We start from the raw sequence: 13899 nt of genomic DNA, 5'->3' as shown, positions 1-13899 counted from the left end.
GAAATATTAATGGAGGACACCGATATCACATTTTTTATTGCATCTGGGTTGCATGACATAATTTCTAGATCTGGGGACCAGGAAATGGAGCAATCAGAGACTGCAGTTACTAGAAATCCTTACTTAGCCACAACAGTCCTCCCTGAGGGGATGCTGGTTGGGGAGGGGAGTCATTTGCTCCTGTGAAGCAGCCCAGTTATATAACATTACTAGGTGGGCACCCACTCTCAGCCCCTAGCCAGCCCCTAGGAAGAGTAATGGCCACCTTTTCTAGTAAGAAAAATGATAATAATAGTAACTACCAATTTCTGAGCACTTCCTGAGTAATGGGTAGTGTTAGGCACTGTGGACACAAAGAAAAGTAAGAGACAAACTTGGCCTGTGTAGAAAAGTTAAAGGGCCCCTAGGAAGAGCCATCTTATAAAGATGTCACAGCAGAGGGAAAAACTGTCAAAAGAGAAGGAGATATGTGACTATGAATCTAGAATTAGAATGTGAGAACACAGAGAAGCAATTCTGTCCAGGACAGATACACATCAAGAATGAAGGCCAAACTCTCGTGACATCAAATGCCTATAGTGTTCACACCCTTTAACCAGTCCTCCATTTCTGGAAATATAGGCATACACAAGATTTCTCTCCAGGATGTTTAAAGTAGTGTCACCTATAACTGTAGAAAAATGGAGACAACTTAAGTATTCAACAATAGAAGAATAATGAAATAAACAGGCATATCCTTTTAATGAAACAGTAGGTATACCCATTTAGAGTTGTGTCTGTGAAAAATATTTAATGATATGAAAATGTATTCTCATCCTACAAGTTACTTTATACTGTTAAGACAAAAGCAAGTTACAATACTGCACATATTATGATTGCGATTTTGTTTTTAAAAAATACATATGCACCCTGACTTGCATATGGCTCAGTGGGTTAAGCGATGGCCCGAGAGCCAAAGAATCGCTAGTTCGCTTCTAAGTCAGGGCACGTGCCTGGGTTGCAAGCTGGGTCCCCAGTGGGGGTGCACATGAGGCAACCACACATTGATGTTTCTCTCCCTCTCTTTCTCCCTCCTTCCCCATCTCCTAGAAATAAATAAAAAAAGTTGTTTGAAAAATATAATATTTCCCAAGAATAACTGTGATATACTTCCCTTGAGCTGTAACAAAATTCTCATCCAGCTAAACGACAAAGGCAAAATAAAAATGAAAAAGAAACAAACCACACCAGGCAAAATTCAAAAAACAAAAAACAAAACCAAAAGAAGACCAAAAGACTCCCCAAAAGCATATTAAAAGAAGTAAACATGATTATTTAAATTTAATAAAAGGTAGAATTCCTCCAAGAGGCTGTAACAATGATAAAGAACCTTTATATACCTAACTGCATAGCTTGGAAATATGGGGGGCCAAGACCAATAGAGATGCAAGAGAAACTGATCATCCATGGTCTCCGTAGGTTTCATCCAAAAGTGAACAGATCACACAAAGATAAGGCTAGACAGACTAGGAGTAACCAAAAATTAGTGTCAGAGTGTGTACGTTACGTAGTTATACCTCGAATAACACTGGAAGGGAATTATTAAAATATTAACAGGGGTCATTTTAGAGTGGGAGGCTATATGTGTTCTTTTCCCTTTCTCCTTTTCTATATTTTTCCATAATGAACATATACTTTTCTCATGGAAAAAAAATAAAGTTCATGTTCAAAGAGAAGGCAGGGCTCAATCACAGTGTGATGAATAGAGCATTCCATGGCATGTACTGGACTCAAATAGTCCGCCAGGTGTGCACAGCTATGACAGGGAGGTGACTGGCCAACGGGCGGAAGCAAAGTTGCCTTCCTCACTCCCCAGGAGGAGCGCGTGCAGAGCCCTCTCAGAACTTGGCCGGATTTTCCTCCCGGCCAGGCTAGTGAGAGGATTTATGGGCCCAGAGGGATCCAGACATCTGTGCTCCATCTACCAGCAGCGCTAACCTCCCTGGTCAGAAGCAGACGGAGCGCCATGCAGTCGGCTGTCCCTCTCTGACTTCCACAAATGCTGCCTTTGTGCTGAGACCCAAGCCCCCAGTCCACATGGGGCACAGGGGAGGCAAGAGAGAACAAGTCCTGCAGTGTCTTGATGAGCTGCTGCAAACACCACTCCATTTGTGACTGGGTTTTTAAACATTTTTGGAAGAGGCTGCCAGCCCCATGCTCTCCTGTTATCCTCCTGAGGAGCCAGAGGAAGGATGGCTAAGTGCTCCATCATTGATTAAAGCATCATGTTTGGGTGTTTGCGCATCTCTTCTTCTGTAATAAAAGGAGTCCAACCTGACAGACAGAACTGGATATCCAAAGAGAAATATATGATTCTAAGGTGCCAGGAACCAGGGACAGGGGTACTGTGGCAGAGAACCAAGCTGCCCAGTCCCAGCCTTAAGTTGTTTTTAGAAGTAGAAAAGGTATAAATATATACACATATGGGTAAGAAATGCATGCGGAGAGGCGTGGCGCAGCTCCTGCATTCCTTGTTCCCTGTTCCTCTCTTTTTAGAATGGGCATCAAGACCACAGTAGGCGAAATGGGAAAAGATGTGAGGTGGGCCCACTAAGTGCCCCTTTGGGACTTCCCCTTCCCCCTGACTCCCTGCTCCTCAGGCTACATCAGCAACCTATCCCATGCTAGCTGGTGAGGGAAGCAATCAGGTGACGAGGTTATTCTTGAGAAGCTAGGACTGGAAGTAATTCTGCAGAACTTGCACCACATGCACCAAAGTGACTGTTGGAAGTATTCGAGGGAATGGCTTTCTTCACGCTTTGCAGATCACCCTGCAAACAGGGCTGTTTAACCTACAAACAACCACAGGGGCATATTTCCATTTGGTGACCTCCCAAGGACACACTCACAACATAAGCGCATTGCTCGAGTTCTCTCTATGTGCATAACCATTACGAATAACTGTTCTGCTTCTGCTGGTTGTTTCTGACCATATATGGAGCACTGAGTTAGCTATTTTTCATGATATTTGAAAAACGTAAATAAAAAATTATTTTGCTACAAAACATCTTTGAGGTTTTAGAAACTAATCTCCACATGTCAGATCCATCCCTCGGGTCTGGCTTTCTCATCTTCGCTTGGCCTCAGTCTGTTGGATTTCAGACATGGCTTAATAACTTTCTGTCCCAGTTCTCTAGATCAATGCAAATTTTCAAAGTGATCAAATATTTCCTGCAGCAGTGTTCCCTATGTAGGATCCATGTAGGGCAGAAACAGGAGAAAAGGACTAAAGGTTGCCTGGGAAGCCAAGGGAAAGATTTTGAAGGTATGACAATGGGAACATTTTGTAGGTGCCAGCTGGTTGGCTACTCAGGACTAGCTCGTTACTGCCCTGTGGAAACAGAGGCCCAGCACCGCCAGGCCTTCCACTTCCTCAGGAAGTCAAAAGTCCAGATTCTTACACGAACTGTTTTGGTTTGTAAATGTTAGCTCAAAACATTGTGCAGCCAAACAAAATACAACTTGAGGGGCAGATGTGGCCACGAAGGTGCCAGAAAAGCAACTCTATCTAGAACGTAAGCAGCATGAGAGCAGGAAATAGAGCCTAGTTCATGATGAGGGCCCATGCAATACTTGTGGGATGAGTGAGGCCCTCCCTGGGGCAGAAGGCGTCCTGTGCTATGAGAGATTATGGCAAGAGATGGCTGGCAACACGGAGGCCTTGTAATCAAGGGGGAAAATAACTGCAAAGTATGTGATCTGAGCCACAGCCACCGGGGTGGAAAGGAAAGGGTGAAATAGCAGTAGACAGGCTAAAGAGTTTTCAAAAAGCAGAACTCAGCGAAAGACCAGATGTGCAGGACTAAGGCAGTGATGAATCTTCCAGGGGAAGCAACCAATGAACTTGGCTAGAGGGCTGAGGGATGGTCACGGGGGAAAGAAGGTAAACACATTTTTCTCTACTAGCTTCAAAGCCCTTCATCTGGCTCCCCCAGACAACCTTATGTTTTTTCTCCTCTGTTTTTCCACAAAGGTGATCAGGGGCTATCCAGGACCCCAGAGGCCCAAGCACGGAGAGAAACAGCCACACCTACAGGTAATTATGTGATGAGGTATTCATTCAGGAGAAACTGTTAGCAGAGTTGACAGAGGAATGGGCATGGCAGGGGATAAGCACTGGAGAAGGCCGGGATCTATAGGAAAGTGGCGAGAACAGCCTGTACTACGCAGAGTCACGGCACATTGGCTGCATGGTGTGGCAGCAATGACAGGAGGGGATGACTCAAATAGTTCTCAAGTCATAGATTGTCCCATAGCATGGGACAAGCCTTGAGTTCCAGTCCACAATTTTCTTAATGACTCACAAAGTCAGGATAAAAATACCACAAAGAAAAGTATTCAGGACAAATGAGAAATAGCAGACTCCATCCAGTGTACTTAGCTAAACAAGATGAGCCTTTTCATGGCACGACTTTCGTGGGCTTCAGTCTACAAGAGGACTTTTATGATTATCAAATTGGGTACAGGGCCTTGCACAAACCTCCATTTTCACTTGAAAAGAAAAACTTTATCAGGAGTTTAAGACCAAGAATAACTACCGCCATTTGTTAACTAAAGGGTTATTACAGTACATAATATTTACTACTGAGCTAACTAATTAGTAAATTAGTGACTGCTAACTGAGGATCAAGGCACTATACTAAGCCCTTTAAATGCACTGTCTCATTAATCTTTACAATGATTCTATGAAGGAGCTGGTGGCACCAGTCCCAGTTTACCCATTAGGAATAAAAGCAAGACCTAAAGATGTAAAGGCATCTGCCCAAGGTGACAAGGTCTTTGACAGAGCCGAGGTCAGAACTGAGACACGTCATTTCTAGGGCCCCTGGAGCCAGAGGTCAGCAAACATTTTTTGCAAAAGACCAGATAGCAAAGATTTTTGGCCTCATGAGAAACACAGTCTCTGTCACAAGTTCTCTAGTGTGAAAGCAGCCATAGAAAACACAAACGGTTGGCATTCCTGTGTTCCAACAAAACTTTATTTATGGACACTGAAGTTTGAATTTCATACAGGTTTCCCGTGTGGTGAAATATCATTCCTCTTTGACTTTTTTCCAGCTATTCAAAAAAGTAAAAACCATTCCTAGCTCGCAGGCCATAAGACGTCAGAAGGTGGGCTGAATTTTCCAAGGTGCTATAATTGCCAGATCCTGACCTAAGCCATGAGGCGCTCTTGCCCCCTGGCTCCCACCATGTGCTGGTTTCCCTAGAAGGCCCACAGATATTTTAGGACAAAATCTGTGAGAGCGCGTCCGAATGGGGCACACGACTTGGAAATACAATTGTGAGAAAAGACTGGACAGAGATGACTCCTCAAGTTACCCCTCTCTCAAAGGACATCACCTAACCCCCATTTACAATTTGAAAATACCTCTTTCTTCCTTTTAGTCCCCTCCCTTGCTCCCTTCTACTGAAATAAACTGTGATTCAGGTCCACCTGAAACCAGGGCAGATTCTTGGTAAAACAGAAATGCCCCTTCTTCACAACGTGGTTTTCTGCAAACGTGAACCTGCCGTGCCCTTCTTACCTGTAGGGTTTGGCTGAAGCGCTTTAAAGGTGTAGCCTTCACGGGCGGGATGAGGTTTGCTAGTGACGTGACTCTGGAAAGGGGTTTGACCCGTTTATTACTAGGCTCCTGTAGGATTGAAAAGAAGGGAAAATGTCAAGATCGATTATAAAGACAGCATAACTACACCACAAAGTCATGTCCCACTCCATGAGCTGCTGGCTGCACACCAATCTATGAAATGTAACTGGTGCCTCTCGCACGCTAGCTGTGCAGAGATGACCTGGCTTAGGAGCCTGGGAAGGAGAAATGGCAGGGAGACGTCAACAGAGGCAGCCTCTGAGTGGACAGCAAACGGGCCCAGATCTGCTCCCTACTCTCACTCCCAGTATCTGCCAGCTTTTACTTCGGAAGCTTCCACTCAGTATAATCATTTGCCCCACCTTCCTGTAGAGAAAAGCTGCCTCAGACTTCCCATCCAATGACCTTGTCAGGCAGCTGTCTTTGATATTTCTGGTTTCTCCTTTTGAAAAACCTTTTCTCCACCTTACCAAAAAGCACCGAATTTCTTTTCTAAAGCACAAAGAATCTTTTAGTTAACTAAATTTAAAAAAAAAAATGTAAGATGTCCTTCTATTACTGGGCTCTTAAGAAATCATATCTACATCTTCAGTATACTTAAAATGTACATATTAATACTTACAAAGAACAATCAGACAGCAAAAGTAAATGCACCAAGAGAAAACCCTACCTTTGGCATAGGTTTTTATACTACATATAGCCACAAGTTTTGAAAATCACCTCCACATAAAACATTTGCACATCTGTAAGTTACCCCAAACCAAGCTGGTGGATGAGAGGGAGCCTATCCATTCCAGTGACTTTGCAGACAGGAGTTACAGAAACAAAACAACAGGCTGGAAGACAGAGATGACAGACAAAACATCTTACAAGGACAAAGAGAACAGTTACCCTTGTCTTCCTAAGCTCCATCGGACCTGCGGTAGATGCTGGACAGCACATGAAGACACCAAATTTTAACGGAAAAAGCCAAACGTGACAAATGTTGTGGCGAACCTCAATCATTTCCAGAGGGACTCTCAAGATGCTCATCTTTCTTTTTCAGCCATTGCTTTCTTTCACAGTTTCGAGGGTTAAGACAGAACTTCAGATTCTCCAGGATATCCCTGCAGGGTGTTTTGAACATAGTAGGTGCTTGGGAAATTTTTGCCTGGTTTTGGAATTCTGCCAACAAACTCTCATGTTATTTTAGGCCCTTGCCAGCCTCGGAAATCAGAAGCCTTCTTTGAAATACACCCAACTTTCCTGGCATTTAAATAGAAAAATTAAAAGGCTAAAAGGAAAGTGCAAAAACAATTCCCCAATGTGGCCAGGAATGACTTCTCACACAAAGCAGTAAAACACTTTTCCAAGACAGAGAATAAATCCAGGCTGCCGGTTACCTCTCTAGCGTCCCGGCTTGCTGAGCTGAACAGACATCAGGAGATTCCCTAAACACTGGGAAGGTGCAGTTCCAAAAGGCAAAAGATGAATCTCTCAACATGAGAGACATCACATTCTAATTCTTGAAGTGCGTGAGAAAGATCCAATAGCCCTGCTGCTTCCAGGTGACGGTGCCCTTCAGGATGCTCTCTGTCCAATTCCTGGCTCCTGAGCATCTGTCCCCAGAGGAGGACTTTAAAAATATGTTTTACGTCAGAGCTGCATCACTGAATCCACACACACACACAGACACACACACACACGCGTGCGCACTCTTAAGCATCCCCTGAATTTCTGTAAATGGCTCTTGACTTGGGCTGGAAATGCCAGCGTTGTGGTATCACCACCTTTGGTGGCATGAACTGCACTGCAGCAAGTGACATGGGAGATTTCCTGTGTGTCGGGGGTGGGGGGATGGGGCAGAACTTGGTCTCGGATAATCCTGTATGCTCCTCAGAGCCCAGAGACTCCTGGGTCTCTGTTCCTTTAATGACTAAAGCTGATGGGTCACAGAGTCTGTATCAGAAGGGGGAGAATGAAGGGCAAACGGACAATTGAGTTCTCTTGCTTTAAAAATGGGCAGGGAACATTGCACACGTGGCAGGATAGAAGATTCAGCGCTGTTCCACCTGCTGTGTCATCGTTTCTAAGGTTCTGCTGACTTCGCTTTCCAGTTTACATGACCCAGGCAGATGGGCGTCTTCTGCACAGCTACAGAGTGTGTGCATGGTGCAGATGCCGGCTCCTCTGCAGGCTGTGCGGTTTGTGCAGTGCTGCTACATGACATTGTAATTAAAACGCCTTTCCTAAGGCACAGACCAGTAAACATCGGGCTGCTCTCTGACAATCTGACGTTCCCAAGTAACAGACAATTGAACTAGAAACTACTGCTGCATGATTTAGTGCTGTGATCCCGCAAAGTGGGCAGGTGCCGTTTCAAAACCAGAACATTTACAGGTTACTGGACCTGTGAAGGAGGTTTTATGCCTGGCCCACATGAGTGAAGTATGAATTATGGTGTTGTCCTTGAGGGTTTCGGTGAGAATAGGAGATTTTTTAAAAAATCTTGGCCTAATTTGATTTTTCTTTTCCATTTACTCAGTATGTCTCCAGCTACATTTTACTGCTATCTAAAAAGAACTTTCAGGGAAAATGTTTCCAGATTCTAGGTAAAGAGCTCTACTCAGAACTAGCAAATGCAATAGCTGGGTTGCTTCCAGGCTTTACAGAGAGATGACAGAATATGACCTGCAGGGGCTTCCTAGTCCAACAACTGAGCTGCCAGCCCAAGCTGGGCAAGGTCAATGCTAAACCCAGGAACAAGGTGTCCTATTTCAAGTGCAGACACAACCTCCACCATGCAATTTTAAGACAGAACAGAAGGACGTCTCACTAAAGAAGTTTAAAAAAAATAATAATAAAAGGCATTGCATGTTTTGTCTGGGCAGCATTTTCTGAATAACAGTTCTGTTGCATTTTTTTTCCAGGTCTTATAGCTTTTTTGTTTTTCTTGTTTTATTGTGCTGGCTAGGACCTCCTGTGTATTGTTGATTACAAGCCGAGATAGTGGATACACTAGTCTAATTCCTGAATCTAAACTGATTGTTATGAAGATTTCATCCTTAAGTATTATGTTTCATGAGGGCATACACAAGACGCCCTTTTTCAAGTAGGGAAAGTTCCCTTCTATGATAAGTGTGCTGTGAATACTTGTCATGAATCAGTACTAACTTTTATCCAATGTTTTTTCTTCATCTCTTCAGAGGATAAGGAAGGGAGGAAGAAAGGAAGGGAAAATGGAGGGAGGTGGGAGGAAAGGAGGATGAGGAAAAGCATGGAGGTCATATTTTTTCATAAAAGAACTGATTCAGCAATTTAAAATATCTCTTGTGTTTGAATTACAAACAAAGGGGAATAAGGCACTCCATAAGATTTAATTTTTAATGTGGGCTTTAATTTAATAGATTTTAATACTCCCTTCCTAGGGGATACAATAATTTTTATCTTTTCCTCATTCTTCCCTTCAAGAGATAAAAACCAAAGCAGATTATATGCAATGTAAGAAAACGCCTGTTGGAGCAATATGATCTAGCAAGATGAAAACATTAAAAAAAAAATTTTAATCCTCACCCGAGGATATGTGTGTTGGTTTTAGCGGGGGTGGGCGGTGAGACAGAGAAAGAGAGAGAGAGAAACATCCGTGTGCAACAAAAACATCGATTGGTTGCTTCCCACACGAGCCCCAACAGGGAATTGAACCCACAACCTAGTTATGTGCTCTGACCGGGAATCGAACCCTCAACATTTTGGTGTATGGGAGGATGCTCCAAACAACTGAGACACCCAGCCAGGGCTAGCACAATGTTTTATTCCCTCAAAAATAAGTTCCATTCTAATGACATAAGGAAACCCTCACTCATTCTCCCTGCACTTCATTTTTGCATCCAGAGTGGGGTTGGGAGCAGCAGGACGGCCTTCCACACCATGTCTGCAGCTGCCCTGAGACACCCTTCACTGAGCCATAAACACAGCCCTGGAGGGGCCAGAAACACAGCCATAGGCGCAGGACTTAGACTGCTCCTACTGCAAGGCAGCACTGCTCTTGGCTGCTCTACACCTGGCCAGGAGCAAGGGAGAGGAGAATCAATTGTGCCAGCAGATGCTTTTGCCCATGAGTTGCCGGAGTCTTTCCAATGCGTGAATACCAGGGACGGGTTATGCAGGGCTCCGTGTGCGGAATAGGAGGTGGGTTGGGAACTGCCCACCCAGGGATCAATTTACCCACCCAGTAACCGCTCTAGGATGCTTTCAATATCTTCACGTTACAAAGGAAGTTACAATCTCAGAGTGCTTGAGAAGCTCTAGCATTATTAAATAATAATCAGCTAACATTTGTTGCAGGGATTTAGCGCTTTACAGATATTTACTAAGTTGTTCCTCCAAACATCCCTGCAAGGCAGCTACTATTAGAATCCTCGTTTAAAAGATGGGGAAACTGAAGCACAATGCAAGCAGCTTGCTTAAAGTCACTCAGTTCAAAAGGCGGCCAGAATTTAAATGTAGGCAGCTGGCTCCAGAGCCCACACCCTATACCAGAGCTTGGCTAACTTTTTCTGTAAGGGGTCAGATGGTAAATATTTTAGGCTTTATGGACCATCCGGCCTCTGTCAGGCCTACTCATCTCTGCCATCAGCTATGAACAGAGATAAATAAATAGGTAAATAAATTGGTGTGGATAAAATGGTCCCATTGAACCATTATCTGTAGACACCAAAATTCAAATTTCACATAATCTTTACATGTCACAAAATATTCTTTTGCTTTGTTCAATCATTAACCATTTTTAGCTTGAGGGCTGAAGGAAGTGGGCCGTATTTGCTGTATTACTGATGCCATCATAGGAATCGTGTCCTGCGTCAGGAATCTTCAGCCTCAGCTTCCTACTGCGACGCACCTGAAGACGACTCTGAGCACCACACCCCTCCACAGGCACACTTAGGCAGCCTCAGCTCCAGCACAGAACACAGGCTCAATCTGCGTCTTCTCCCCGAGGCCAGACTTGCCGGGTCCTCCCCTTGGTGAGCAGGGAATGTACCTGACTCACCTTTCCTGTGAGTAACCCCATCCTACTGAATTTTGTTTTCTTAACTTCCAAACGAGTAAGCCCAAAGAAAACAAACTTTCCTTGGCCATTAATATACACAAATAAAGGACATAAAAAAATGACACCTGGGATCTGCTTCAAAGTAATGAGGTTGGAGAAAGGGGATGTGTAGGAAACAGGGTGATCACAAATTGGTAATTGTCAAAGCTGGGGGCTGGACACAGGGTACTCCGTGTATAGTTCCATCTGTCACACGTAGTCAAATTCTCCATAATAAAAAGTTTCATTTTAAAGGACAGAAAACCATTTTCGCAAATGTACCAGTGAAGGCTGAACTGGAGCAGACAGGCGCAATCGGACATGTTTACGTCAGTTGTTAATGAGGGCGCAGTGAGAAAGAATGCTGAAGACAGACACTGAATGTAACTGGGAAACAAACCTGGTGAAATGAAAAAACAACAACAACTCACTCCTTAAATAATTAGAACAACATAGGGAAAGGTCCATGTAGCTGGAAGATCAAGAGCGGGGAGAGTCACCTTGAAAAATTTAAAGATGGGCCTCCCCATGGAGAAGCACCCACCCACCCAGCTGCTAGGCTCCCTATTTTAGTCCATTGACTGGTTTTTCTATTTTTTTAATTTGCTCTCATTAAGAAACCTAACAACAGGCTCCCAATCACTGAACTTCACAACATAAAACAATCTGGTGGAGTTCAACTCTGATTTATTTTAAAAACAATACAGAGAAAACAGGCCATTCGAGACTGTACTGCACATGGAGAGGAGACCTGGTCTGTTGTATTTACTTCAATTTGTCAGCAAGCTCTGCTTTCTCCATGACTGCCTCCCTCATTCATGCTTTTCTCTCCATTGCAGCAATAGCACCATCTTCTGCTAAGAAAACTGAGACCTTCTATCCTTGCCAGTTCCTCACTCCCACTCCATCTCTCCCCAGTCAAATAAGTGTAAAGCTCATTCATTGCTCTATGATTATCTCAACTTTACCACCCCCCCTCCTTAGGGCCGAAGGGCGGTTCACACGGTATTACAGTTTATGCCCAAGATTCTTACCCTTTAAAACTTCTAGGTCACCACAAATATCCTCGCATTCTCACTTCCTTTGACACCTCCTATTGCCAAGGCCTTCCCACCCCTTTGGGGCCTCTCACTGACTCACTGGCCCGTTCTTTTACTCTTGCCTCTGCCTCCTTCCAAGCCATAAGCTCTACTTCAAATGGCCCCACTCCTCCCTTTTGGGGAGACTTGACAGCTTGCTTTGTATCTTGCCCCTCAAAAGAATTCCTGCAGATTCTCCCTCATGCTTAATGTTTTTTTTTTAACTTAATGATCTATCTATCTATCTATCTATCTATCTATCTCTTTTAGTCTGACTCTCACACTTAACTAGCTGGGTGCTCTTGGGCAAGTTACTTGCCCACAGTTTCTTCAACTAAAAAAAATGGGGAAATAATCCTCTCAATGCAGTAGCGAGGATTCTGTGGGTCAGAGCCATCATTTATTGGGAACCTAGCATCTCTATCAGGCACTGGGCTAAGAGCTTTCCATGGGTTTGCTCATGGCATCATCAGAACATCCTATGAGACAGCAGCACCATTATCCTCATTTTATAGATGAGTAAGCTGAGGTTTGGTGAGCACAAGCCCTTATACAGGTCACGTATCTCAGGTGGCAGAGGCAAGATATGGATCATATACTGGACCTTACATCTCTGCTAAACTATTCTGCCCAAAAGACAAGATGAACACATAGCACAGCGCTTTGTGAAAAGCAAGCTCTCAATGAACAGTCTAAGATAGGACTGAAAGTTGGTATGTTTTTATTAGATTATTTCTCTTGCCCTTCCCCTTTGCTTTAAGAACAAGTGAATTTGTCTAATCACTTAATGTATGCATCCTCTTTTCTAAAAAAATTGATTTTCATATAATTTTAGTTTTACAGAAGTGTTGCAAAAATAGTACAGAGTGCTCTGGGTTGTACTCTTTACCCCACTTCCCCTGATGTTAGCATCTTACATATAACCATGGCAACCTGGTTATGTGTAAGGCAAAACTAAGGCATTAGCATTGCTACAACATTATTAACTGAACTATTAAAGGATTTCACCAGTTTCCCCACTAATGTCCCTTTTCTGTTTCAGGATCAGTTTGTCTTTCCTGACATCAATACTTTTAAAGAGTACTGGTCTGTCTTTTTGCAGAACGTCTCTCAATTTAGATTTGTTTGATGCTTTCTCTGATTAGATTCAGATACTGCTGGCAAGAATACAGAAGTGAGGTGCCCTTCTTGGTGCATCGTATCAGGGGTACATTACGTCACTCTATCCTATTACTGCTGATACAAACTTTGACCTGTTGGATAAGGTATTATGCGTTGAACTGTGTCCCCACAAAAAGATACGTTGAAGCTCTACCCCCAATGTGGGAATGTGACCTTGCGTAGAAATAGGATCTTTGCAGATGTAGTCAAGTTAGGATGGGGTCATACTAGATTACAGTGGGACTTAAATCCAATTACTAGTGTCCTTATAAAAAGGGAAATTTAGGCAGACACACACAGAATGCCATGTGATGACAGAGACAGCAACTGGACTGAGTACAGCACTAAAAAACACCAAAGATTGACAGCAAACAGCGGGAGCTAGGAAGAGGCAAGAAAGGATTATTCTACAGGTTTCAGAGATTAAGGACACACCGAGACCTTAAATTGGACTTCTAGTCTCTGTAGAAATGACAAATGAATTTTGTTATTCTAAGGCACTCAGCTTGTGGTACTTTGTTACAACAGCTAGGAACCAAATACAGGCGGTATCTGTTGGATTTCTTGATCGTGAAGTTACTAGTACAGTACTCCCCGCTTATCTGCAGGGATATGTTCCAAGACCCCCAGTGGAAGCCTGAAAAGTTGGATTGTACGGAACAGTATATTGATATATAGTGTTTTTCCTACACATGCATGCCTATGATAGAGTTCTATGCATTTACCATCTTAACTAAGCCCTTATCATGCCCTGTAGCCTTAAGTTTTGCAGTCTGAGTTGCAACAGCAAAACTAGCACAAATTTCTTTTTCCTTCTTTAGAATTTCACAGAAGATTTGTTTTTACCATAGAGCTTAGCAACCTCAGCATACAATTTTTTTCTTTCCTTAAGTACAGAACTTTCAACTTTTCACTTAAAGGAAGCACTTTATGGTTTTTTTTTGGCATGTCCAAATTGCCAGCATCA

General features: G+C 43.4%; 1 protein-coding gene across 10 annotated transcripts in view; it reads right to left on the bottom strand.

The window, feature by feature from the left end:
- Positions 1 to 13899, bottom strand: part of ARHGEF3 (Rho guanine nucleotide exchange factor 3) — a 309293-nt gene that overhangs the window by 36315 nt on the left and 259079 nt on the right. For 9 of the 10 annotated variants that reach the window (XM_053929748.2, XM_024556529.4, XM_045192228.2 and 6 more), the window contains one exon: positions 5568 to 5675. In XM_053929748.2, the coding sequence (XP_053785723.1) occupies positions 5568 to 5675 (108 nt within the window). Of the gene's footprint in view, positions 1 to 5567; positions 5676 to 6518; positions 6715 to 13899 lie in introns of those variants that run through there. The other variant, XM_024556531.4, reaches the window with a different exon arrangement.

This window comes from Desmodus rotundus, chromosome 8 (genome assembly GCF_022682495.2).
Source record: "Desmodus rotundus isolate HL8 chromosome 8, HLdesRot8A.1, whole genome shotgun sequence".
NCBI lineage: Eukaryota > Metazoa > Chordata > Mammalia > Chiroptera > Phyllostomidae > Desmodus > Desmodus rotundus.
Note: the sequence above shows the minus strand (reverse complement) of the source record. Positions and strands in the feature narration are given on the sequence as shown.